Here is a 25,868-nt window from a genome sequence, read left to right on the forward strand (position 1 = left end):
GGAGAACTCTTCAGTTACTCAAAACAAAAAAAAAATATATATTTTATTTAATAACTAATAAAAAATTGACAGGTGTAGGATTATTTTAAGTAACGTTTCGTCTGTAAGAAATTTGAGAACCGTTCTTCCTGCTTCTCTCTCTTTTATATTATTTTATTATTTTTTAATAAAAAAAATTTGTGTGAGTAACACCACTGTAAATGGTTAGTGTATTAGTAAAATTTTATTTGTTTCTTTTTTTTTGGTTAATTAATAATCCTCCTTCTATATTAATTTGTTGGTAATTAAACTTCAAAAATTAACTCATATTTAATGTTAAATAGGGATAAATTAATGAGAAGAAAAATACAGCTCTTTTTGAGAAAAGGGAGATTATTTCAATCCAATAATTCATACTTTTTCTGTTTCATAATATAGAATGTTTAGAAAAGTATTTTTGTTTCACAATATAAGAAGATGTTTACAACTTTCTATACAACTTTTAGAATAATTTTATATTTTATATTATACAGTTTTGTTTATGATTGGTTTATGATTGGTTAAACTTTGTAAAAGTAACTATGTTTTAATTATGAAACCGAGAGAATATTAACTGTATAATATGTTGTGTAAATTAATTTGAAACACGACAAATGTGCAATGCAAATATATTTTTATAAACTAGTTTAAGGACGTCGTATTCTGCGCTTCACGCACAAAGCACTCCGTTATCATTAATCCCACCGGAGACATAAACGGCAAAGCGTTTGCAGTGAAAACTGGAAAGACTAGATACAACAAACTGAGCTGACGACTGATGAAACTAGATAGATACTACAGGCATTTAAGCTTTTAAAATATAACAAGAGATTTTATAAATCTAAATGTAGAAACACAAAATTAAGGAAGCCAGCTATGCCCATGCATGGAGGTTGATAAAAAAAACAAAGGAGTCATGAAGATCCCTAGCTAAAAGGAAAAACCAAAAAATAAAAAGAGCAAAGAAATACTAGAAAACGGGACCAAGAGTAGCAAATAACACCATGTTTGAAACATGATAATTTCAACCAAAGAGACGCTCCATTATGAAATCAGAATTTTCATTAAAGTAGTCGATAATACGCTTGGTGGCTTCACACACTCGGCCAGAGGCGTAGTACTCCGTATGCATATCAAAATAGTAGTCAACCTGATCAGATCCCTCTGCATTCACTACCTTGTTGCTGCTACCGCTACCAAACCCTCTATTCTTCAACTTCTCTGCAACAGCAATGAGCGTCGGAAAGTTTGCTCTTTTAAGTATAGAGCTTCCCGCAGTCGCACGGTCCTCCTGCAAAATCCTAAAATACTCTGGCTTGTCAGTTTTCTTGATTGCTTGATCTGCTTTTTCCCAATTGCTTACTTCAGTTGCTAACTCGGGAGCTTCGAGAACAGGGGATCCACCATAAACAAGATATTGTTCGACAACAAGATACCCTGCCATGTCTGTCCACGAAAGGATTTTAGCAACATAGAAACAAACCTCAGTGAAAAGACCGCAGCATTTGAAGGAATCGCCTTTGAGACATCAATGATCACTAGGTAACCCAAGATAGCAATCGCCTTTGAGACATCAATGATCTCTGGTGGGACGGTTAAACCATTTCTCGCGGCATTTGAAGGAATCTTAATGATTCTCAATCTCCTACCCATCGAACGAACAGCAGCTTGAAGCTCTTCTGCGATTCCCGGCAATAAGCAGCAGATCCCTCCGAGGTAATAGGTTGCTCTTTGGTCTCTATTGGTGGAGGGCACTTTCTTTGCACACTCTAGATTCATCTCGAAGGCTAAGTAAGAGTTGTTGCCTATCGGAGATGGATCAGGAAGAATCATATCTACTTCCTTCTCAATGGATCTCTTCCGCTTCACATTCGTCCTCATTATCTTTTCTTGCTCGTTGGGATTTGCCATTTTTGCACCAAGTTACTGTGACTTTGGGGTGTTACTTGTTAGAGGAAGAGGAAGTGGAAGTGGAAGTGGCGATGTTTATATACAAGAAAATTTAGGCAGAACCGTGGAAATGTTAAAACTGCCTTTAAGACAGCTGCATGCCTCTTTTCTTTACTCAAATCAAGTCCCAATACTTTCTTTTTTTCATTAATCAAATTCCCAATACTTGTTGTTAGCCTTTCGACTACTTTATTTGATGATGAATTGTTAGTCCCAATATCTCTATCTATCTAAGCGCAAGAAACTGTCACCGTGGCTCTCTAATTGAGGAAAGAACGGGCTTCTCTCTTTTTTTAAATTTTCAACTAAAAGTATTTTTTGTTTTGGTGTATTTATTATATACAAACGTTTCACTTTGTGAGAATATAAATTTGATGATGAGAAAGAACCATGTTAGAGTTTAATGGTAAAACAAGATAAGAAATCTTATGAATATGCAAAAATATAACTTGAAGAGAAATTACATATATATCGCAATATATCCACGTGAAATGAAAAAAAAAATACACTAAATACACCAAGCTTTGCTAGATTTTCTCTAGAAATGTTAATCTTCTGTGTAAAATACCGAATTTTTTTTTGTCCAAAACAGTACAAAATAATAAAGGAAAGAAGTCAACACTTTCGCACAAAGAGCCTCTATATCATACACTGATACACCAACTCGAGGCTTTTCCCTTCACTCAACAAGCAACCCGTCCGGTGAGCTGACCTTAGAACAGTCCACAACAAAGGCGTTTTAACCTCATGACCTGGGAGCGATAACAAGCAATGGATTCAGAAACCATGAGTATAAAAGCAAGCAACACATAATCACCTAATGCTGCACACAGATCTTATCTAGATGTCAGATATTCAAGCCAGGTAAGCGACAATCGATGATCCGAGTTTGCCTCTGTTACTAACACTACATACTTGTTTCTTCACACAAACTAGACTACATGATTTCCTCTGAGGCCGGAAGCTAGAAAACTCATAACTACAATACTTTGAAGAGAGAAGATGTTCCTCAAGTAGTCTACTCAGTAGGGTATATATCAAGCAAAAATATAAAACGTGAGAGTGTACCTCGACTATTTTGAGTGCGCGGAACAATGAATTTCACTTGTCAGTGTGGCCCCTTTTGGCCTTACGACGGCCATGATGGTGAGGGTGTTTAACAGGTATCTTTGTCTTTTTGCTGCTATAAACAATAATATGAGATATATCTATGATTAAGAATATTATGTAAAACAACTAAATGGGCTAATTAGGAGACTTGCCAGAAGAGAGAACAGAGCACTCTGTAAGCAATGAAGATGGGTAATGCCAATAATGCAGAGGCCTACAGTGGATAGATTTTCGATTTTAAGTTAGAGAGGCAACAAATAAATCATGCAGTCTCAGAATACGTTCTAGAAGAAAGTAAGGCATATACCGCAAACCAAACAAACTCATTGGTAGCAAAAGGCTCCGTCAGCTCATGGTTTTTCAGTTTTCGTTCGACATGGGCTTGGACCTTCACAGATAAACATATAGATTTTAGCTTTAAAAGTCGAGCATACTTGTTGATGAATTTAAGAAGTGGAATAACTCAGATATATATTTATAATATGCACAAGGTTTCGGTTTCAGACCTGATGGTGATAAGTTGTGGCGGATTCAAGGAACTCTTTATAGACTATGATCACCTTGGTTGTGTAAGGTTTCATTGCAACCTTCATTTTATCAACATGTGGTTTTGTGGTCGTTGCCACTTGGTCAACATATGGCTTGCTGAACTTTTTGGCCTCCTGGAGATTGTAACAAGCATTAAGTTAACATCCATAAATATTAGCTGACTAATGTGTACCAGACCTATCAGTAAAAGAATAAACTAATAAAGACATAATACCTGATAATAGGGGTCTACGAATTCTTGAACCGTGGCAATGTGAGGGGAAACAGCACTCTTTGATGCATGGTAAGCCTCTTTAGCTTTGGTGGATAGTGTTCGGACGTGTGGCTCAACATGTGTACTAACGGTTTCTTTGATGGCTGGAATATATTTCTGTAAGAAGTGTCATAAAACATAGTATATATGAGCCAATTACAGGCATTCAGTTAATGGCAGAGAAATTTCGTCCCAAATATTTTGCCGATAAGATGCTTACAGTTTTAACATTTTCCACATGTGGTTCAGCCCACTTCTCAGCGTGAGCTTTTGCTTCCGTCACCTAATCAATAATAAGTTAAAACTTCATTAGCCAGATGCTCTCATACTGTTTAGAGGTATAAATATCAATAGGACAGAATTGAAATAGCACCTTTAGAATTACTATCTCCACAGCAGGTTTCCCATGGGCCTCCCAATGTGTCCCGGTATAAGTCTATGAGTACATGAAATTTCCCATGTTAGTTGTGGGCAAAACTGCTATGTTACAAAACAGTAAAAAGGCAACAATAACCTTACCTGAAATTTATACCAGTGAACAGCAAGCCAAGGGGGAAGCCACGAACCATGAGCCTGAGTATATAAAACAATTGACATTAGCTTTTTGCTGAATTCCGACTTTCAGGCTCTGCTAATTTCCCAAACAATGAAAAATATAATACTATAAAAAGCTTCAGAGACAGCCAAATGGAAAGCTGTGTCAAACTAATACCTCCAGCAGTTCCTTAGCCTTTGTGGTTGCTTCAAGCTTTGTACTCAACATTTCTTCCTGAAATTTAAAATTTGGATTAAGCTTATATGTGAGGCAGAAACCAAAAGCGTAGGAAATCCAATTTTTTAAGAGGGTAGGGTACCTCAGCTATCTTAATAGCCCGTTCAAGTTTACCAATTTTGTTCTTCTGCTCTTCATTTGTCTTCTGAAGCTGCAAGACATCAGATACTATAATTAAACATCTTCAGGACAATACTATAAGAATTGACTATCCAAAAGTACATATCCATAAAAGCATGGTCGATGGTATAGTAAGAGGGATCAGATTGCATCATGAAACTTGTTCTGAAGAACTCCCATACAACTCAAGCTCGAATTTAGATCAAACACAAGTATCAAATAATGCAAGGATCTTTCCTAAGGAGTTCTAATATAGCTGAGAGAGGAAACTGCAATGGTAATATCATAGCATAAATGACGATGCTTAGAGCATGAAGATATTTTAAACTCAACCTTAAACAAAGTCTAGCTAAAGCTGAGATTTTAAAAAAAAAAAACGTAACTTAGCATTCACCATGTCTCTAATGGAACTGTGTAAAGAGAAAATGAAACAAGGGATGTAAAGAGACATACTTTGTCAAGGCTGGAGTTAAGTTCACTAAGTTTTTTCTCTGCTTCATTAGTCCGAGCTTCTGTGGAATCTTTCTCCTTGTTCTTTTGCTCCAAAAAGTTCTTGAGTACCTCTACCTGAATGACAGAAGTAGCATCACAAAAAAAAAAATCAGATTCCGTGTGCATATTCTAGAGTATAAAACAGATACAGTTCTTAAACACAAAAGTCTCACCTGCTTCTCTAATTCAGCAGCTCGTGCTTGAGCCTTTCCCAATTGTTTTGCAGAATCTGATGATCCCTTTTTCTGGAGAGGAGTGAAAACATACAGATCACATGTAAGCCAAATATGTCCAACAATTTACGACACGTTCAAAACAAGTAGGCGAAATTGAAACCATATTAGATCCATACTTGTAGTGATGAGACTTCAGTCTGCAAAGAAGCAATCTTGTCTTCCTTTTCTTTAAGAAGTTTCTCCTTCTCTGCTACTAACACGTCTTTGCCCTTAACTTCCCGGGTTTTCTCATCGATTTGGGACTCTTCACAACAAAGCAAAACGAAAACATAAAAGCTCATAAACCAAAATTTGCATCATTCACCAAATAAACAAGGGCTAAATGTTAAAACCATAACAAGCAATTCGACATTGGCCAAAGGTATAAGTTTAAAAGATTCACAAATCTGAAATCGATCCAAAAACTACCAGCTTTAAGTCAATGCGAAACACATTTAAGTACAGTAGTTGAAACAGTAAAATTCCGATTTCAATACGAATCTAAGTCAAAATAAAAATCAAAACTTTGCAAATTTCGATCAGAGGGAAAGAGTATGAAACAATGCAAAATCGCTAACTAACCTAAGGCACGGATCTTGGCATTGAGCTGATCCAGTTGGATCTTAGAGGAGCCATCATTGGATCCAGCAACCTCATCAGCAGCATCGGCGAAGACGGTGGTGGTGAAAACCAAAGCAAGAAGTAAGAAAGCCACGAGCTTCGCGGCCGCCGTCATGTCTGTAGATTTAACACCACCGTCGCGTCAATCAACGAAAAAGGGACGGAGATTCCAAACAAAAAAAAGAGATACGTTTCCTCTCTCTCTGGGTCTCACGATCTCTCTCTCTCTCTCTCACTGTTACTCTATATATATAGTTACGAATGAAGGTCTCTGTGTGTTTAGAGAGAGAGAGAGAGAGAGAGAGAGAGAGAGAGAGAGGTTTTGTGTTGACGACGTGAAAGCTTTATTATGCCTTCGTGGGTATGTCGTGACCGACGAGGACACGCGGCATTCATCGGATACACATTAATGACGTGGCACAGATCTAAACGTTGATATTTATTTTGTTTGGGTTAAAAATATGACAACCAATTTTACCAGTCGATATTAATGTCGTATTCAAAGTAGTAGTACACTTAACTTAAGTGATCTGATCAGATCAGATCTCAACTATTAGTAATGAATTTTTTCAGCTAGTTGCCGATGAGTAACAAACATAATAGTATAGTATAAATTTTACTATATATATATGTCCGATTTAAGCCAGTAGATAAGATATTAGACCATACTTCATGTTGTATATATGGTCCAGTAGTGCTAATTACTTTTCCCGTTAAATTAAGCAAAATTCTTCTATTCTGAATTTTCAATGAATTTTCCAATGTATAAAACATTGCCTGATGAGAGAGCTAAAGAATCTTTGTTTTTCTCTCCAAGCAACACCGCACGTTAACAAATTTTTTATATATATTTAATTATGCTCTTGAATCTTGATCCATACAATTTAATTATCTTCGTTCGTCTCTTATGTAATAAGGTGGGAATCACGATTCGCGATATCTAAATCTATACGATAGATTAGGATCTCGATATAATAAGTACCGCTGGATCCTTTAGAGATGTGTCTGTCTGGTCTATCGTTCGTTCCCTTTGACATTTAACCAAATTGAGTAATTCGTAATTAGCAACTACTAGTATTAATTAAATACATGGACTATATGCCAACTCAGCTCAGCTAGATCAGGACCAATAGGATTAAGAATTTAAGATTAACGTAATTTATCCTTTCAGTCATGCATAAATGTTTTGAATACAATTCTCTCTGTATCTCTCCAAAGTTGCGGTCTCTCATCAATCATCAGCCTCACAGTTCTTGCTGCTTCTCTAAGTTTTCCCTAAAAAATAATCTGGGAAGAACATATATAGTCATGTCTAGCTATGATTTTTTATAACTTTTAAGATGTCAATGGTAATCATTAGATATACTGTCTTCTTCTTTAGTTGTGTTTTGAGGTAATTTATCATCTGATCTCATCGTTGGCTTTATGTTTTTGTTTTAGTTCTTCAATTGCCTTATGTTTTTGTTTTAGTTCTTCAATGTTTTGAATACAAATTACTGGTTATATATATTCATGAAATTTGTGTATTACCCAATCCGTAGCTAAATTGGTAACGGATCTATATATATAACCACGTATACGTTATAATTAGTCACTGATCATGTCGATTAACTTTTTAAAACTGAATACGAAAATAAACTTTTAACTACGAAGATTTCCATTGCTAAAATTCATTGTATTTGTTTGTAGTATATAGCTTTTTGTATACCGAATCCAACCTAAAATTGTAAATATGCATGAAAGATTAAAAACAAAAGAGTTTGTTAACTAATACAATTTGAATTTAGGCGAACTCACATATGGGATTCCAAACTCATACTTGGGTATAATTGGCTATCATAATCTGAATTGACATCTTTAAACGAGTTGTGAACATTTTGATCATTCATATTAGGCAGAGGAAAACAACCGTGTTATGTGAAATTTAAAATTTATATATTGTCTTTGGGAGGATTATATAGGCTCGCGTGACGACCGGTTCCTATGATACATACAATTATATAACTAATTATTAAGAAAGATACTAATGCACGGAATAAATGTGAACATCACATTCTTTGGCCCATTGCTTTCTCGACGTATGCCACATGCATTATAAAATTTACAAACAGAAAATAACGTACATACCAAGAGAGCTGTGCGATATGGATACGTTATAAAGTCACCCACATGGACGTGCCAATAATAACGCTCATTAAACCACAAAACGTGACATATCACTCACCACACAAAACACATTACTCCAAAATGATATCTCAAAAAGTTGTCATTAATATACGCTTCCATCATCTAACGCCCAGCAAACCCTAATCAATATATGATATATTATTATACTACCACGCATATAGTATGCTTGCTTTAGATAATTAGTTTTTTTTTTAAAAATCAAAAGATCGAAAATTAAAACGTAAAATTAATCTTCGAAATTTGCAACTTCCATGTAAATTCGTCATGCAATTCAGTAGTCCTGGCCTTAACCAATAGGATGATAGTATCACTTAACTACAAATCAACTTGTTCAGTTGTTCTACTGACCGAAAAGCTCCATTCTACACAGATCCAAAACAAGAGTTTTTTTTATCGATTTTTCTTCTTTCTTTACCGAAGAAGAAGAAATCGAGGTTATAAAGAAGAGGAACCATCACGACAGAGCACAAAAACACAAGTACCGGTCCGAAAATCCAAAGCATCAAAGGCAGCGCTGCGTAGAACAACCGATTCCCTACTGTATTCAGAACAAACCCTCTCTCTAGCAACTCCGCCACGTAGTCTTCTGCTGTCATCATCATCTCGTCCTCCAAATCCTCCGGAGGAAAAGGAGTGTTGATGAGGATGTTTACTTGGTTGATGAAGCGAATTGAGAGGGAGTGAGAGAAGAAGGAGAAGAGGAAGATGGTGAGGATCGTGACGTACTTGAGAGCAACCATGAACTCTCCACGAGCTCCAAAAATGGCGTCGTTTAGAGGCTTCTTCACAGCGTATGTGCTGCTTATAACTGCAGCTAGACCCGCACAGAGCAGGATCGATGTTGTTGCCATTAAAGTCGACCCCATTATGCAGTTTCTAAGCGTTTGAACGGCCAAGATGTTCTTCTTGTCGTTGTCCTAATTAAACAAATACATTAAAAAAATCATATATTTATGTGTGTAGATATTTGTATAAGAAGTTTATCAGACTACCTTAATGATGGAAGCAACCCAGAAACGGCGTGCTCTAGCGTTAGTTCCAATGATGGTGGTGAGAGGCTGTGTGCGTAACTTGTGCCACAAGTAAACATGGTACGCTGCATATACCATTAGCCCTAGCGGCACCAAGATCACATCTAAATAACATTCTCTCCATTCCATTTCTACAGCTTTAAAATTATCGAACTTCTCTCTCCTTTTTTTTTTTTCTCTTTTTTGTGTGTGTAATGTGTGACTTATTGAAAGGTTTGGAAAAGAAAAGGTCCCTATTTATAAGAAAAATGATAACGATCGTAAACCAAAATAAATAAATTTATTAACAAGAGAAAAGACATAAAGGTACGCGGGGTGGATGGAGAGGGATGCCGTGGCAAATTTTGTCCTTTTGTTCGCCATTGTTACGCTTGTTTGTTTAGTTTTCAAACCCCAAAGTGATCTCTAGCTGAGCCCATGATACTATTTGTAATTCTTGCACGCTTTTGATTTCTATCTTCTATTATTTTTTTCTTCTCTTCTACTCATTTCTCTTTTGGAAATGGTTTATATATATGTAGTAGGGCCGTCAGTTAATATATATGATATAGTCTATAGATATATAATCCGTCTCTCACAAAATAGATGCTTTGTGTTTTTGTTTTATATAGATGGATGTTTACAAAGTTATACTGTATATATATGTAGTAATGTAGTATTATAGAATAAACTACATAATAATTAACTATGTTTTAGTTATACTAGTGTAGTTTAAAGAATAGCAAATAAATTTATAAAAGATTAGCTACTCGTACTACTTTACTATTCGATTTTTTCGTCTACTAACCTCAACACTAAGCTTAATTACTTCACCTTTCTAATATATGAACTATTTTCTGGTTATGTTATAAATGTATCTGTTATAATATTAATTCTTTAAACGATATAGATATGATGTATGTATACATTATTACATGCACGTTGACACTTGACACGTATACCAAACCATGTTATGTACGATAAGTCGATAAAGATTCGAAAGTTTTCATAGCAAAAAGAGAAAACAAAAACAAAAAGCTTCAAAAGTTTGAAACTAATAGTCGGATTCTCTTTCCAAATACCTGGTGAATCTAGCAAATATAGTGTTGCTGTATCTTAAAGTTTCAATTTTTGGATAAACTTTTCATACATTCTTTTAACAGAAAAACGTATAATTTTTGGATAACCAAATTAAAATCGATTAAGCTTACATACAGATTTAAGAACGTACGTACTTCCAACACACAATAAAATAAAGTTCATAAAAACCGCTAAGATTTATTTTCGTGTGCAACATATATGATACATTGATAAAAGTTACTCCGTAAAATTAAAAGGTAGACTATGCGTTAGTTATATATATATATATATACTAATTACTAGTTTTGATAAATTCAACACTATATCTTACATTTTATAATATATACTACGGAAATGGAGCACTTAAAAAACTGCAAATTACGTAACTGGCATTGTATCCCAAGAGTTAAATGAGTGAAATCTGACGAGGACCATAAACAGGTATATATATCGTGAGTGATCGTAATTAGTCCTTATCATATATGAGATAAGACAAGACATTGAGGCCGACCTTTAACCATCACCGATAAGTGTCATGCTTCCCTCGTCACTTAACTTATTTGGTTCTGTGTGTTTCACTCATTTATCTTCCCACACGTTGGAATCCTAGCTATTACCTCCACAAATCACATTAACTTATCTCTATTCAGAGAATCCTAGTGATCTCGGGTTTTGGTGTCATCTCCACTTGTTTTTAACGCAGAAATGAATGAGAACATGTATTTGATTCATGATAATTCATTTGATCGATCATTATTCTTATTCACCTGATACACCTCGTTCCTTTACAAAAACTCTATATTATGAATTATTTAAACAAGATTTGTTCTGGCTTAAATATGAAAAAGAGCTCAGTCTAATTAATCAACCTGATGACTGGGTCAACTCGGTTTGTCTTTTATCCATGCGTGTGGTTATGATTTGAATTCTGTTGCAAAGTATTTTTGCTGTAGATGATCGATCGACTGGTTTTTTTGGATCTGTCATTACTATATATTTGACGAATCAAAATGAGAATAAAATATAATAGAGATACAATAATCGTTTTAAGACTGTTAAGCTTTGGTCGTGACGTTCTTGGACGGGAAGTGAGACTTGATTCATATTTCTAGTCCTTTTGTATAATTCAAAACTTTATAGTGCTCCTTTATATCCTCATTAGTTACAACTAAAGGAAACTTGAAAAGCTAGATCAATCATCGAGCAGTATATTGATTTTTTTAATGCCTTTAATTGGACTATTGATTATTGAGTATTATAATTTTTTGAATAACCAAGTTGGCTCTTTTTGTTTGTAGCTATTAATTGGACGTAGTGCTCAAATCAAATGTTTGTGAGTTGTGACTGAACAAGTTTAGGGTGTTTTAACAAGTTAAGATTCATACCATTCAGGGTGTTTGACGTTGATATAGGTTAATGGGTCACTTTTTTCACAAAGAATATCCCGCTCTAACAAATTGTGCTACGTGAAGTCTAGTTACACACCACATAATAAATATTAGTACTTACTATACTTAATTTATAATGAAAACTGTGTTATTCTGGTAGTAAAATATATAACTACACTAGTTTATATTAGTTTTGCTATATTTGTGATATCAAATCCGATAGTTGCATGTATGTTTGTTGACAATACTTTTCTTTATTACGAAAAATCTTTATATATACAGAATTTAAGCTAAATACAAACGTAGAAGAACCATGATAGCTAGGAGGAAAGGCCACATATAAGAAATTATTAAAAATATGAAACATTATATATATTATTATGTACGTTTTGTTTTTTTTCTTCTGTTAGAGAAACACATGTTTAGAACAGAAGTTTATAGCACATGTCTATATATAATCAATAGTAGAGCATAAGAATACCTCTCAATTTTTAGTGCACATCAGATTCGAAGATTTGCAGAATAAATATTCATGTGTAGTACTAAAATATGTGTGGTTCTTCACTACTTTTTATAATACTTGTCCCTCACTAAACAAATTCTCATCCCATAAGCAATGTGCTCCGAAACATCGTTTTATACCAACAAAGTAATGATTTAATTAGTGCATTTCTATTCTGAGAGGACTTTAGACGCCTTTCGTTTTATTTTTATGAGTGTTCTTTCTTATCTTAAAGATCACCAATTATAACGGAAAGAAACACACACACACAAAAAAAAAAAAAAAAAAAAAAAAAGACTAATTGAGTCAAAAATTGTTGTAGCGTCGATTACAATCATCTGAAAACAACATAAACCTTCTTAGATATATAGACGCTGTGAATCATTACCAACGTTGAATTCAAGGTAAAAGTTGCTAAATCCATTTTCATTTGTATGCACCACTAGTATCGACCCTAATAACAATTCCATGATACACTTCAAAAAAAAAAAGCTATTAATTTTAATATTTGGTTCATATATAGTACTCTTCTTCTTCTTTTGGCTCGGAGATCGACTTAAACGATAATGTGAAAGTTGTCTTTGATTGTCAGTGTTCTTTGGGTCACTGGCCACAGATCCGAAATCAGGTTATTAGGTGTTGATGTTGAATCTTGTTTCCCACATAAGGAAATATATGCTCTCATTTGTGGTATCCAATTTTAAAAAGTAATGCTTTTGAGTAATAATGAAACTTTCTTGGACGACTCCAATTTTTGTAAAAGTCATGAAGCTGAAAAAGCAAGATTTATTTTTTATTTTTTTGGCAAACCAAAAGAAAACAAGAACCTCAAACTCTCTGGACCTTTTCTTTTTCTCTGTGGAAATTATTTGTACATTAAATAGAAAATAACACCTCAAAAGCGAGTTATCGGTGCAATATCTCATAGAATAATTTTGGTATGAAAATTTCTTCATATTTTGAATCACAAGGCATCAAAATCAAACTACTTATTATATCGTGCAATATCAATAGTATAGTGTAGTTACTAGTTATTAGAAGAAACTTAGATCATACAAAAACGTCACCGTAAAAATGATGAACGAGAGGAAAACTTGGAGATAAACCTCACTGAAAGATATAGAAGACAGTTTTTTTTTTAATAAAAGGTAATTCGGTTATGGTCTTCAGGTCTATTTCATATTGCTCATTTGCTCGGTCCATACTTTTTGCTGTTATCATAGTGACGTATTCTATCATTCTTTTGGAGACTTGACGACACACGCCGACATACTTGCAGTTGCAGACGACTCTTTGATTTGGTATCATTTAAGCTAATCCTCCACTTTCAAAAATATCTGTGGAAAAACGTATATATGTTGATATCCGTAATAAAGTATAGCCCAATATAAATACAAGATGATTTGGGCTCGAGAGTTGTAACGGTAGGCGTGTTTGGGGTTTCAATATCAATTAAGAGAAAAAGGATTCTCTCTTATTTCAGCCCTGTCAAGCAACAAAATTGAGTGGATAAATTGGTATATTCGGTTCATCTCGTTACCTTCTCTTCACTATTGATTACCATCAAAAGGCATTGATTATATGGATATGTTGTATAGTTTTTTTTTTTTTTTGAAAATAGTAAAACCAAATTAACAGGTCTTAATTCTACTTAAAAAAGGAATATAAACCTATTTACTTAATTTTCAGCTATTTAATTCATTGTCTTTTCTGTGAATTTTTTTTTCTTCTTGATAAAAACTTTGTGTTAGAATTATTTGAATGTTACTCTTAAAAAAGAGTATGATATATAACGGTCTATGCCGATGACGGTCTATGCCGATGAGATTGTTATTATACATCCATTCTTCCCGTTTTCTTTTTAGTTTGTTACCTTATTATGGGGCGAATTGTAACAGCAAATCAAATCAGATCAAGCAAAGGCAAAGGCAGGATCAGGTTAATTAAGAAACGGAATTTGGAATGTGTATCATATTATACAGAGATTTATTATATTTCAAATAAATCATCTTAGACCAATAACAATCATGGAAATCATTATTGATTTATGGCACGTAGAAAGATCAGAGAATAATAGCCAGCTAATTTTTCTAATTTTAATTAAGGTACATTTTCTCAATTATTCATTTGGGCTCAATCATTTCTGTTTGTTTCTTCATGGTGGTTCGTACCACTTTACAACATAAACTCTAAATTAGTTTTCATTAACATTTAGTTTACATTTTTCTTTTAATATCATGGAAAATGTACGGATTTACAAATCTACTTAATTAACCCTCCAAAGAATAGAACTCATGTGATTGATTCTATAAAATGACGAACTAAGTAATTAATAATTATTAATCATTTGAATTTGGAGCAGCTAAACTCTAAGCATTAGGTTATTAAAAACTAATTTACTAATGCGTACAAGAAAAAGAAGAACGTGTATTGTGATATAGGCCATGTTGTACGGGCCACTACGTATGAATCATGTAGAGATCAATTGTTTAATATTTTAAGTATATGGTGGATTGGTGGCCTAATTGGTCTCGTGGATAGCAGTTACGACGGGGAAAAAAAATCGGTGGACGATGCTAATTTCTCTAGCAGTTGACCCACCGGTTGATTAAACTTAATACATTCATTTTAATTGTTTGAATCTCATAATATATAAAATATATGATATGTGTCGTTGTCTAACCCGAATATATTCGTCTGCGAGTTGTAGAAAACCAAAACACAACACATAATAAATATTTATCACTTTACTTTTAATATATAGTTGTTGTTACACCCATCATATTCAACTGCATCTTTGACAGCACTAAAATCTACGTACGTAGTCTTATGTGCTACTACGACTTGTATTGTTTTCTAATAATAATGATCAAAGAAAAACAACACAAGACCGGATGACAATAACCAAACTATTGCTAAATAGTAAAATATATCAATAATTTTATTTGTGGTGCATTATAACGATAGTAGACGAATCACAAATTTAGAGTTATTATTTTGGGTTTTCAATATTCTTTATCTGGAATTACAATTATATAATCTAGCCTAATCTGAACTCAATACAAAAAAAAAATTATATAATAATAATATTTAGGTTAGGTTAATGAAATATTTCATGCTTTATGCGTAATTTTTGCTGATATATTCATTGCTTCTCCGCTAGTTCATCACCAGCACATGCAAACGATCGCCAGTCTGAAAACTTCAATGCTATAATATTGAATAAGGCATTAAAAAAAAGTTTCTTAATGTATCAAATCGGCGTCAACCTTTTTTAATATGCATTTTATGTAATAATAAGCCGACTTTTATTGTTGATATCATAAGAAATTAAACCAATTCGTATATAATTCAAAACATATATGATTTAGTCGTTGTAACCAATCATTATTTTCATATATTATTTTTTCTCGAATTTTCTTTGTTTAGAATCTTGTTGATTTACTTGGAACACTATCTTTCTTAAGACTCTAGTTTTATTATAATCACATTTATGAAGCCATGCCCAACAAAAACACACCCACAAACACACACTTGTATACAAAACGTTAAACTAAAAATGATCGGATGTGGAGAAATAAATAGCACTATATGTAAATTAAAATCTAGAAAGTAAAAAAAAAGGTTCACATGGGGTGGTTCGATTAAAACCCGAAACCGCACGAACAGTGACGTGGAAATTGAAGTCCGTCAACCAGCATGCACGGTCCTTCATGTTCGAATGGGGAACTTCTAAGATGCGTCGGTAAAAGTAATTTATTTTTGTCGTTAATACTACTAAAATTAGGAAAAAGTATTACTTAACTTAATTTTTTATACTTTACTATATTTTTTTGGAAAAAGAAAGAAAAAGTGAGGAGGAGATCCAATCCTTAGATTCATGTGAACTGAACTGTGAAGCCGTTTTGCTTTGGAAACTGAAGCCTTCCCCATGTTTCATGTTTCTCTTCTCTCTCATGAACACAACTACAACACTACCACTTCACTTTCTTTTCTTACATTCGAAGTTATTTCTTTTACTATTAGCTTTCTATTCATAAAGTATATAGACTCACGATAAGTAAAAAATATCGTTTATAAAGATTCCTATGTGGTAGAACATTTTTCATATTAATTTAAAAGATGTAAGAGATAGAAACTTTTACTTGTCTTCTCTGTGAAAAAATGAATAAACCGAAAGAGTCAGTATCTCTACATATCTTGCGCTCACTATCTTTTCTATCAGTATTACGAATAAAATGGCTGAAAGAGTAAGCTTCATCTAAATCTTTTTTTTTAACAAAATAATTGTGGTGTAATTGCTAATTTGAAACGCAATCCCAAAAGCATAAACAAACATGGCCTTAATAAAGACTTAAGTTAAGAGAAGGTCAAACAAGATGTGTAACGAGAGGTTTTCAAGTTGGTTATTAAGAAAACCAAAAGCATATGAATAGTCGAAAATTTTTAAACATTTAATTTCAAAACTAATCTATTAAATATTTGAAACAAGATTCCAAAATGTCATCAGCACCTCTATATATCCCCCTAATCTCCAAAACCCACCATATCTCCATCATTACACAACACACAGATAATACAAACACCAAGCACAGCGCCATTTCGTCTTTCTTCAGTTTCTGCCACCATGGAAGCCAAGAAGTCGAACAAAATCAGAGATATCGTTAAGCTTCAACAGATCCTCAAGAAATGGCGAAAAGTTGCACACGCATCAAAACAAGCCAACAACAACAAGATTGACAGCGTAGATGACAACAACAACAACATCAACATCAACCTCAATGGAAGTGGAAGTGGAAGTGGAAGCGGAAGCGGAAGCAAGAGCATCAAGTTTCTGAAGAGGACATTATCCTTCACAGACACAACAGCTGTTCCTAAAGGCTACCTAGCTGTCTCGGTTGGGAAGGAGGAGAAGAGATACAAGATACCAACAGACTACCTTAGCCACCAAGCTTTCCACGTGTTGTTGCGTGAAGCAGAAGAAGAGTTTGGTTTTCAACAAGCTGGTATCTTGAGGATTCCTTGTGAAGTTGCTGTGTTCGAGAGCATTTTGAAGATAATGGAGGACAACAAGAATGACGCGTACCTGACGACACAGGAGTGCAGGTTCAATGCCACGACTGAGGAAGTTCTGAGTTATCGTCATCCTTCGGATTGCCCTAGGACTCCATCTCATCAACCTCACAGCCCCATGTGCAGATAGTTTTTGTTTTTCATTTGCTTGTTACATTAATCCATTCTTCTTCCTCTTCCCCATGTTCCCCCTTTTTCCCTTGGGGGTTTGGACTTTGTGTACTATGCAACTTCAATGAGAAAAAGAGTGAGAGATAGAGAGATTTTTGAATAATGGAATGTACAAACGCATCATTGAAACAGACCAAACAGTGAGAATCTCTCCCTTTCTGTTTTTTTTTTCTCGGCCCTAAAGTGAATCATGGAGGTGAAGATTCAACCTTCTTGTTCACCAGTAGATCCATTTTTCAACATCTGCTTTTGTCCTCTAACTCTTAAGTAGACACCAAACCCACATCCGCCCAAAATGCCAAGTCAATTTAAAAGGATGAACCCACCAGTATTGTGTATTGTGGGTGCAAAGTTAAGCTAGCATACTTTCCTGGCTACAGCGTAAACTCGAGCATCCCAAAAGTTCGATACCCGCTTAACTTACGCTTGACCAGTATGCTATTCATATGGCAGTTTTAGGTCCCCAATCCAGTCTTGTTACAGAAAAAGCAAAAGGTTCACGTGTCTATATCTATGCATCCTACGTTCTTTCCGGGAACTACCCCCATGTGTATTGATGTTGCAGCTATGCCAATTAGAGACTTAAAATAAACTAATAGAGTAACTAACAAGAATTAAAATAGTGTAAAAAGATGAGTACCTACGGCAATGTACTATCGAATCATCAAGTGGAGACTGTGGTTGTTTAACAATTTAGATTAACAACGTACAGTATCCTATGCTTTTACAACCGAAACTAATGCTATAATAAGTATCTTAATTATTGAATATAATAACAGAATCACAGCATCACAGACACATTTGCTCTAACTACGTACCTTTCATTATTGAACTCACATGCAATTAACGATTAATCCCCTAACAGAGTACGGCACAATAAAAAAGGAATGATCTTGGTATCCTCCCAAATCAATCAAGATTCAAGAGAGAGATAGAAGGAGATATTCATGGAATGATATGTTTATGTTCTCTCTCACCTGAGTTAAGGGGTGGTCAAAGTCAAAGCTTAAGCAGTGAGATCTGAAAAAACGGAAAGGCCACATGACATCTGCACCCTGAGACTTAGCTCCCATCTAAAGCAATCACCCAATAATAATACATGTGTAATCATCTCCCTGAACCTGATCCCGAGGATACTGTATGGAGTAGTGATTATATGAGCAACTTGAAGGAAGTGCAGGTTATATAAAAAAAAGTAGACAGCAAGATCCAGCGAGAAAATTTAACATGACCAAAAGTACACAACCATAGGCCTCGGAAACTTACACAATTTATTGTGACTGTACCTCCATGACTCATAATGTAGTACTGCTAGCCTTTAAGTTTAAGTAGATTGGTATACATAGTTATGAGCTAAAAGACAATTCGAGAAACAATGGAAAATGCTTATTTTCTAAGGCATCAATCATTTGTAAGCCCTTTCCCTTTTAAGTAAACAAAACAAAAAACAGTCACGCTTCAATGAGATTACAAATCATCAGATTACATGATCATGCAGAGCCCATTCATGTCTAGCTAGTAGCTACATGCACAAGAGTCATGAACATTCTGTTTTTTATATAATTCCCCAAGAAGCATAGATCCACAATTCTTATTTCAAGTGAGGCAATGGCAATCACTTTAATATCATTGCAAGTACCAAAAGTCATAGCAGTTAGATCAGAGAGAGTATTATCAAGATTAATCCAGAGGTTTCCCATTCTCAGAATCCTGCTTAAAGAACGTTTTGAATGTGTCGATCCTCGTCTTTGCCTCTGGTAATCTCCTTTCTTCCAGAAATTTCTTGGTCGCTGTTACGAAACATTCCTTGTCATGTCGTTTCCATGCCTAACACAGTTTAACATATTATATGAAGACTGATACCTTTCACATTCTAAAAGCGAAGAAGCAATCATATAAATATAAGATATCAAACCTCGAAATCCCATTCTCCATAAAGATCCGGATCATCTTTGTTCTTCCATACATATGTTTCGACTGGCAGCTCCTCTGAAGTATCCTGCAGATGACAAAGAGCATCAAGAGGTTTAATTATGTCAGAATCCAATATGTATGAATTAGTTATTCCGATCAAAACAGTAATTTTTACCGTCAGCACCACTTCAACAGCCTTTCTGTCATATTCAACATCCTCAAACTCATCTAACATTTTCAGTTCATCATCTGTGATTCCCTTCAGCACCTACAAGAACAAACACACTACAGTCAGTACTTCAATTTCAAATTTTCTGATAAACCTCAAAATCAAAAGTGTATAACAATTCCCCATAAAGAGAATAACGGCCTTAATGTTTCTCTATGGATTTAACTCTCTTGTCCAATATGTTAACAATGGAATTTAGGGATAAGAAGTGAACCATTCCGGTGACTTCTCCGGTACCGTCCGGTAGAATTGTTGGATAAACACGGCCTTTGAGTCTAAACCTGTGGCTGAAAGTTCCCAGAATCTCCGTTAATCAAACATCCATTGGATCCAAAACAAATGAAATTAGACAAAGACAGATTGGGTGCGAAAGAGATAAATAGAAACGCACAAGCCGGAGAGTACGGCGGAGACATGGTCAGGGACGCGATTGAGAAGCGCGTTAACGACTTCGGGTTCCTGGAGACTGCCATAGACGAAGAGATCATGAGCAGCTTTCCCCCTTGACAACATACTCATCTTGCTCTGCCTCTCCGACTCCGTCCAGTTCCTGCGACTGAGAGACATAGAAGAATTTCAAGTGTCCACTGTCCGGCCACGTGTCAAGCACACAAAATTGTGTAACTATTATGTTTTATTATTTATTTATTCATCATATAATTAGTTTGTCTTGTTTTGTAAATTAACAAACTCAAAAATCAATTTCGAGAACAGAGGAATTAATCAATTAAAAAACCTCCATAGCCAGCCATAAGAAACACGATATCCATTTAAAAAAGACAGATCGGGTCATTACAAAAGAACCTCCAACAGCGTTTAAAGTCTTTTTAAGACACTGGAAACTGTAATGAAAATTATCTAAAATGTTTGCCCACGAGTAAGATAATGATCGATCCTTGCTGATCACATGGCCATTGGTTCAGGACCAGCGGCGTTCAGGATGTCTAAGAGTGAGTTTTGGGGTTCCAATTCCTCGTGCCAAAGCTGCAACTTGTCCCCAGGGTAGAAGTTTCTCGTGACTCCCTCTGAGTTGATCTGTTCAAAAAACAACAAAAGTAGTTTGTTAACTACATTCCATCCAAGAGAATATAAGTCTTGCTTCCGAGAATTTTGGTCAGAGATATGACTTACTATGACAGTTCGTACAACGCCTCCACTGGCTCCATCACGGGCGATGGCTAGTGATACCGCCTTCACAACAAGTTGCTGCAAAATACAATAGCAAGGACCAGTTACAGGGTTTGCGAGAGTTTGGCAAAAGCAGAGATATAATGATAGTTACCTCAGCTTCTTCTTTGGTCATGTCTTCTTTCCAGGCCTGATCAAAGAACCCGTAAAGATAGCTCGAACCAGAGCCTACACAAAAACACACAATTGTACTACTTGTTAACAGAAGCTAAGTAGTATTATGTAAGTAAATAGAAAAGACAACTGAATCGAATACAGCCACGTTCAAACCAAAAGGGTCATAAGTCACTTAATAATATGGTTTTTACCTCCAATGGCAAAAGGTTGCTCCACTACAGTTCCACCAAGGGGAATCCCGTAGATCTTTCCACCCTCATACTTATCCCATCCTCCAACGATGAGACCAGTTTGGAGCATGTTCTGCCCAACAAAGACAAACAATGCTTCAGTCAACAATCCATCTCATCAAAACAAGGACTGACCGTACAATACCACACTGGATAGATGCAGGGTACAGAAAACTGAGATTGTAGCATATACATACAATATAATGCATATGTCTTGGAGCACTGCATACAGTAGCAATAAAACAGAAACTTTCTAGATTTTCAAAAAAAATGTTCGTTCTTTAGAGTAGAGGATAACCATTACACCAACACTACGAACAACAAGATATTCATAAAGACTAGCATGCTAGGTTTGAGATGTAACATCAATCTCTATGGCACAAAAAATTTCAGCTTCAGTTATAATAAAGCAATATAAAACATAAGCAAGTTGTGATGTATCTCAAGGTCAAACTTCCAAACAAAAGTTATCAGTGATTCTGCAGAGCAGGTTTTCTCGAACATTCACATTCCCCACTACTATGAGTTTAGGTTGGTGGTAAAAAAACCACACGAAACTGCAAGCTTTAAAGCAAACTTTTACCTTGTTATTATAAGCGAGCATCCTGATAAGGTTGGCAGAAACCTTTACAGTTGCAGGCTGCCCCTGCTGAATTCTGCAAACCATAAGCAAACGCATTATTTAATCTCCAGATATACAAGCTAACGTAAGTATAAAGTCGTCTAGTTTCGTCGAATCAAGGCACAAAAGAAAGACTCACGTATGCTGGTGAAGGAAGTAGCGAACATAGTCAGAGACAACTTGAGAATCAGCAGCCTGCAAAGGAAACAAGAAGAGAGCTTGTTGTAATCAGTAAAATGCATCTTCAATAACCCAATAGCAAGTTAATCTTGAACAACAAAACATCCAGCAAGCAAAAGAGATTCAATAAGAAGTCTAGCGAGCAAAACAGTCAACACAGAATAGGTCAAACAAAAACAAAATTGAAATCCCTAAAGATAGATCCAACAAAGCGAGAGGTTATTACCGATCCAGAGCGGCAGACGTAGACATTATCAGTGAGTTGAGTGATCTTATCAGAAGCCCTGTTCGCTACGTACATCCCTGCGCGAGTAATTCATTCAAAACAGATCCCAATTTCATCAGCTTTCTCAAAATTTCCCAAATAGAAGAATCGATTACACTTACTCTCCGTTCCAAAATTGAAACGAAAACAAGGCTCAAAGAAAAACCCAACGAACAGGGAATAAAACCCTAGAAGAGTAGAGAAGGGTGAAATCTCACCGGTGCTGGTACGCGAGTCGGCTCCGAGGACGACACCTCCGTTGTAAGTGACGCCGATGATGGTCGTCCCCATGGAGTGCGGCGCATCGAGATTGAGATCCATCGCTGTAGATATCGAAACTTCTGATTAACGTATCGAATCGCCTGAGTTTGAGTGTTTTGCGAGTCAGATTACGGTGATGACTGATGAGAAGAAGAAGCTTGAATAAAAAGATGAAGAACTCTGGCTTATAGCCCAAGTCGAGCCTCTCTCTTTTATTAAAAAAAAGTAAAAAAAAAAAATCGTGATTTACGTAAAAGCCCATGATCTAACTGTTTTCATGGACCTTCCAAATACAAGCCCAATACTTAATAGCCCTCAAAGTTATTTTATTTATTTTTATTTTTCTGTTTTAACTTTGGAGTGAATGAGTCATTTTTTTTTTTACCTACGCGATCAAGGTTTCTATATAAAAAAGGTTTTGTTGAAAATGGACTTATTTGGTTCAATCTTTTTGTTTTTAACAAGTTCTTATTTTCTTCAAAAGGTGCAAAAGTACACTCGTCAGGACAACACACAAGGCAACAGAGTTCCAAAAACTCAAAAGACTAAAACACCTCTCTCTGCTCGGAAAACAAACGACCTGATTTCAATCGTCTCTAAAGCCAATTAAGAAGAAAACAACAAGAGAGCTATATTGTAGTGGCAACAGCTTCTGGATGATGAGGAAGTATCTGATGAGCAGTGGGGACATTGCTCTTTGACTTGTTAGCTACACGGCTCGCTCTTGATTCCTTCACTGGTGACACCTTCTTCGTTGAGGACTCTGTAACTGCAAGAACCTTCCTCACCTCGTTTGCCAGCTCTATAACATAATCCTCCTCATGCCCTATTTAAGAAAAAAAACAAAATGACTCAAGGTATCAAAAACAGTGTCTCTCTTTTAAACCTTCAAGGTCAGACAGAGCCTTCGACTCATAAGAGACTATAAAGCTTGAGCAGACGTCGTTTTAAGACTACAAGTGATTATTAATGTTCAATTCGCCTAAAGAATTAAAACAAAACTGTTCAATCAAATGCAAACCCCGAGCCCTTAATAATTATTAATCATGTTGTGGAAGACAAAGGGAGTTGGACTAACCAATGTCGTGCATTGCCTTCTCAAGCAGGAAGAGATAATCTCTGTTGTTACCACATGGTCCATTGGCTGTCGCAATTTGTCTAATGTATACACAAAACAACATGCTTATGTGAGGCCAAGAATCTGGCAAATAAATTGTATTGTAGAACAGAAGAAGTTGGTCTGGAGGTTATAATAAGAGTTTACCTTGCCATGTCTTCTAATGGCGCAGGTCCAAGGTAATACTTGTTGGAGACCTTGTCTGGAGTAGATGTGAATCTGAAGATTGTAAAAAATGCATCCATGAATCACAACACAAAGACTTGTTGAAGAAATGTAAAAGATACTGCGCTGTTCTTCGCCTAATTGATGTGAGAACAAATAACTTACACTATCACTCCAGTTACAGCTGGCTTCAGGGGATCATCTTCCTGTGTAAGTTAACAGCAGAAAATTTTCAGGTCATTTAGGAGCATAAGAGAATAGGCTTATTCAATAGATTCAGGCATGTCATGACTCACCTTGTAAAAGTCTACACATGTCTTGAGATCATATTCACACTCTCTACGTTCCAAGTACTGTGCATAAATAGAATGAGATCAAAACAAAGGCATGAACATGATACTTCATGCGATCTAGTTTTAGACGCCAAAACATACCTCCATAGCCAGACGTTCTTTTTCTGGGCCACCGCGGACACAGAATGCAGTACCCCACTGTCAAGAAAGTATAGGATTGTTAGTAAATAAAAGAAGAATGTATGAGTAACTAAGCAGGCCTCAAGAACAGACTCTAAGATTCTTAAATCATATACACGTAAGGATTGCTACTTACGCATATGGCTTCTTCAGCTTTCTCGAGTGTGCAAGTTCTTGCAGGGTGTTCTGGTGTACCTCTATGATCAATGCAAGCTACCAAGTCAAATTAAAACACAGGAGAATTAATCAGTCAATCTTCAATAGTGGGAAGAAGAGATAAATCAATGAAAATATCAACAAAAGAATAGTAAATACCAAGATCAAAGACACGTTTATATCCCTTGATGAAACCTAACACTTTCTCATCGTAGTGAAATCCTGGGTTCCACACAAGAGAGCCATAGCCAAATACCCACATCACCATTTTCTGCAGTTAATGCTATATAAGGACAAAATATAAGATTAATAAGACACAAATCAAGATTTTGTGGAGGTAAATGCCAGAGAAAAAAGGACTAACATGTAAAGACAAGATAGGTGCTAAAAACACATGTGAAGCGAACAATTAAGACAAATCACAATGGACCAGTGTTCCAAGTGTTAAATCATCTTTAAACGTCAACAGATAATCACAGTTATTGGATTCTCTTCAGGACAGCTCAGGAAAGATAAAGACCCAAATCTTTTTCATTGTTTTCAATTTGAAAAGCGAGGAAAATTTCTAGGTAGCTTATGAGTACTTTTCCATAGCAGTGGTGCAGGTGAAACCGTAAAAGAAAGACATGAATCACCAAACATTTGGAACAAAGACAAACCCAGTAAACATGTGTTCCCAAAATTCTAGAAAGAAGGGGAAAAGGGGATTGACTTTTTTGTCTATTCAGATTTGGTGCAATAATACCATATAATTAAAACAGAACAGTAAGAACATTTCCTTGGATTTCAATAAACATTAACAACACACAGAGAAGCAGGATGGCAACAGACGCTACTACCTAAACCAAAATGCGGAAGAAAGAATAAAAATCAAAACTTTTTACCCTGGAGCACGATCTGCGTGAAGAGAAAAATGAATCCCACCGTGAGACAAGATCTCCTCTCTTAGTTAGACTAGATAATCCGAGAAAAACTGAGAAACTCGTGGGAGGAGGAGGAGAGATTACAGAGAAAAAGGTCGAAGGAACGACGTCGTATTCAGGTTCGTGCGGAGCTGGTAATGGTAATGAGACCACTCAGCTCCTTTCACCTTCCTTCTCTCTCTGAGACTCTTCCTCTATACTGCTTCTCGAGATGTATTCTAATGAGGAGGAGGAGGCGATGTGTAGGAAGAAGAGCATTTATAGAAAGAGAGATGGAGACCGAACCGTATGTATGTTCATGCCACGCATGTTTTTTTTTTAGTTCTTCAGATTTTTTTTGTCTGTTATGTTTTCCATTCGTCACGTGACTGGCCGGTGAAGACGCTTGTTTCTGGCCTTTCCCCAAACAAAAATAAATTATCCTCAAAATAAGGAATCTATTCCTATTGAAATTGATTTTGTTTTATTTATTATGGAAACTCAATACTAGTATACAAAATCTATAAAAAATTTCCTA

General features: G+C 35.5%; 6 protein-coding genes across 8 annotated transcripts; 1 reads left to right on the forward strand and 5 right to left on the reverse strand.

Annotated features, from left to right (window-relative positions):
* Positions 1–2,413: 2,413 nt before the first annotated feature.
* Positions 2,414–6,555, reverse strand: LOC104717061 (uncharacterized). 2 transcript variants are annotated; one of them, XM_010434573.3, is made up of 15 exons: positions 6,062–6,555; positions 5,617–5,744; positions 5,438–5,509; positions 5,226–5,339; positions 4,735–4,803; positions 4,593–4,649; positions 4,400–4,453; positions 4,254–4,316; positions 4,101–4,163; positions 3,842–3,997; positions 3,585–3,740; positions 3,386–3,466; positions 3,231–3,292; positions 3,037–3,148; positions 2,414–2,720 (listed from the first exon to the last, which is right to left on the reverse strand). In XM_010434573.3, the coding sequence occupies exons 1-14, from the start codon at positions 6,213–6,215 to the stop codon at positions 3,070–3,072; spliced, it is 1,308 nt and encodes a 435-aa protein (XP_010432875.1). In that variant the 5' UTR covers positions 6,216–6,555; the 3' UTR covers positions 2,414–2,720; positions 3,037–3,069. The 2 variants fall into 2 exon arrangements, with proteins under 2 accessions (XP_010432875.1, XP_010432874.1); XM_010434572.3 differs by having other exon boundaries at positions 3,037–3,151.
* Positions 6,556–8,534: 1,979 nt separating this feature from the next.
* LOC104717062 (uncharacterized) lies at positions 8,535–9,699 on the reverse strand. The gene is made up of 2 exons (XM_010434574.3): positions 9,280–9,699; positions 8,535–9,204 (listed from the first exon to the last, which is right to left on the reverse strand). The coding sequence occupies exons 1-2, from the start codon at positions 9,445–9,447 to the stop codon at positions 8,650–8,652; spliced, it is 723 nt and encodes a 240-aa protein (XP_010432876.1). The 5' UTR covers positions 9,448–9,699; the 3' UTR covers positions 8,535–8,649.
* A 7,195-nt stretch (positions 9,700–16,894) lies between these two features.
* LOC104717063 (uncharacterized) lies at positions 16,895–17,614 on the forward strand. Its single transcript, XM_010434576.3, has one exon. It carries the CDS (start codon positions 16,895–16,897, stop codon positions 17,468–17,470), a length of 576 nt encoding a protein of 191 aa, XP_010432878.1. The 3' UTR covers positions 17,471–17,614.
* Positions 17,615–18,875: 1,261 nt separating this feature from the next.
* On the reverse strand, positions 18,876–20,212 carry LOC104717064 (AIG2-like protein C). The gene is made up of 5 exons (XM_010434577.3): positions 20,046–20,212; positions 19,869–19,941; positions 19,601–19,693; positions 19,427–19,510; positions 18,876–19,338 (listed from the first exon to the last, which is right to left on the reverse strand). The coding sequence occupies exons 1-5, from the start codon at positions 20,171–20,173 to the stop codon at positions 19,192–19,194; spliced, it is 525 nt and encodes a 174-aa protein (XP_010432879.2). The 5' UTR covers positions 20,174–20,212; the 3' UTR covers positions 18,876–19,191.
* Positions 20,213–20,405: 193 nt separating this feature from the next.
* On the reverse strand, positions 20,406–22,734 carry LOC109124520 (proteasome subunit beta type-6). Its single transcript, XM_010434578.3, has 8 exons — positions 22,475–22,734; positions 22,218–22,294; positions 21,951–22,006; positions 21,773–21,845; positions 21,151–21,262; positions 20,937–21,010; positions 20,786–20,860; positions 20,406–20,689 (listed from the first exon to the last, which is right to left on the reverse strand). The coding sequence occupies exons 1-8, from the start codon at positions 22,575–22,577 to the stop codon at positions 20,558–20,560; spliced, it is 702 nt and encodes a 233-aa protein (XP_010432880.1). The 5' UTR covers positions 22,578–22,734; the 3' UTR covers positions 20,406–20,557.
* Positions 22,735–22,965: 231 nt separating this feature from the next.
* Positions 22,966–25,790, reverse strand: LOC104717066 (gamma-glutamylcyclotransferase 2-2). 2 transcript variants are annotated; one of them, XM_010434579.3, is made up of 9 exons: positions 25,313–25,790; positions 24,588–24,711; positions 24,409–24,485; positions 24,234–24,290; positions 24,096–24,152; positions 23,965–24,005; positions 23,782–23,853; positions 23,596–23,675; positions 22,966–23,343 (listed from the first exon to the last, which is right to left on the reverse strand). In XM_010434579.3, the coding sequence occupies exons 2-9, from the start codon at positions 24,694–24,696 to the stop codon at positions 23,147–23,149; spliced, it is 690 nt and encodes a 229-aa protein (XP_010432881.1). In that variant the 5' UTR covers positions 24,697–24,711; positions 25,313–25,790; the 3' UTR covers positions 22,966–23,146. The 2 variants fall into 2 exon arrangements, with proteins under 2 accessions (XP_010432881.1, XP_010432882.1); XM_010434580.3 differs by having other exon boundaries at positions 24,588–24,699; positions 25,313–25,765.
* Between the last annotated feature and the right edge of the window lie 78 nt (positions 25,791–25,868).

The sequence above is a fragment of the Camelina sativa genome, chromosome 10 (assembly GCF_030686135.1).
Source record: "Camelina sativa cultivar CO46 ecotype springtype chromosome 10, ASM3068613v1".
NCBI classification, from domain to species: Eukaryota; Viridiplantae; Streptophyta; class Magnoliopsida; order Brassicales; family Brassicaceae; genus Camelina; species Camelina sativa.

Coding starts and splice junctions, on each gene's coding strand:
- LOC104717061 (XM_010434572.3), bottom strand. CDS start 6,215: ATGACGGCGGCCGCGAAGCTCGTGGCTTTCTTACTTCTTGCTTTGGTT. Junction 3,998..4,100: donor ATGTGGAAAATGTTAAAACT/GTAAGCATCTTA, acceptor CACTTCTTACAG/AAATATATTCCAGCCATCAA. Junction 3,467..3,584: donor CCACAACTTATCACCATCAG/GTCTGAAACCGA, acceptor TTATCTGTGAAG/GTCCAAGCCCATGTCGAACG.
- LOC104717062 (XM_010434574.3), bottom strand. CDS start 9,447: ATGGAATGGAGAGAATGTTATTTAGATGTGATCTTGGTGCCGCTAGGG. Junction 9,205..9,279: donor GGGTTGCTTCCATCATTAAG/GTAGTCTGATAA, acceptor TTGTTTAATTAG/GACAACGACAAGAAGAACAT.
- LOC104717063 (XM_010434576.3), top strand. CDS start 16,895: ATGGAAGCCAAGAAGTCGAACAAAATCAGAGATATCGTTAAGCTTCAA.
- LOC104717064 (XM_010434577.3), bottom strand. CDS start 20,173: ATGAGTATGTTGTCAAGGGGGAAAGCTGCTCATGATCTCTTCGTCTAT. Junction 19,694..19,868: donor CCGGAGAAGTCACCGGAATG/GTTCACTTCTTA, acceptor TTGTTCTTGTAG/GTGCTGAAGGGAATCACAGA. Junction 19,511..19,600: donor CTGTTGAAGTGGTGCTGACG/GTAAAAATTACT, acceptor TGTCATCTGCAG/GATACTTCAGAGGAGCTGCC.
- LOC109124520 (XM_010434578.3), bottom strand. CDS start 22,577: ATGGATCTCAATCTCGATGCGCCGCACTCCATGGGGACGACCATCATC. Junction 21,011..21,150: donor GCAACCTTTTGCCATTGGAG/GTAAAAACCATA, acceptor GTTTTTGTGTAG/GCTCTGGTTCGAGCTATCTT. Junction 20,690..20,785: donor GCGTTGTACGAACTGTCATA/GTAAGTCATATC, acceptor TTTTTTGAACAG/ATCAACTCAGAGGGAGTCAC.
- LOC104717066 (XM_010434579.3), bottom strand. CDS start 24,696: ATGGTGATGTGGGTATTTGGCTATGGCTCTCTTGTGTGGAACCCAGGA. Junction 24,153..24,233: donor AAGAACGTCTGGCTATGGAG/GTATGTTTTGGC, acceptor ATTTATGCACAG/TACTTGGAACGTAGAGAGTG. Junction 23,854..23,964: donor GCTGTAACTGGAGTGATAGT/GTAAGTTATTTG, acceptor TACAATCTTCAG/ATTCACATCTACTCCAGACA.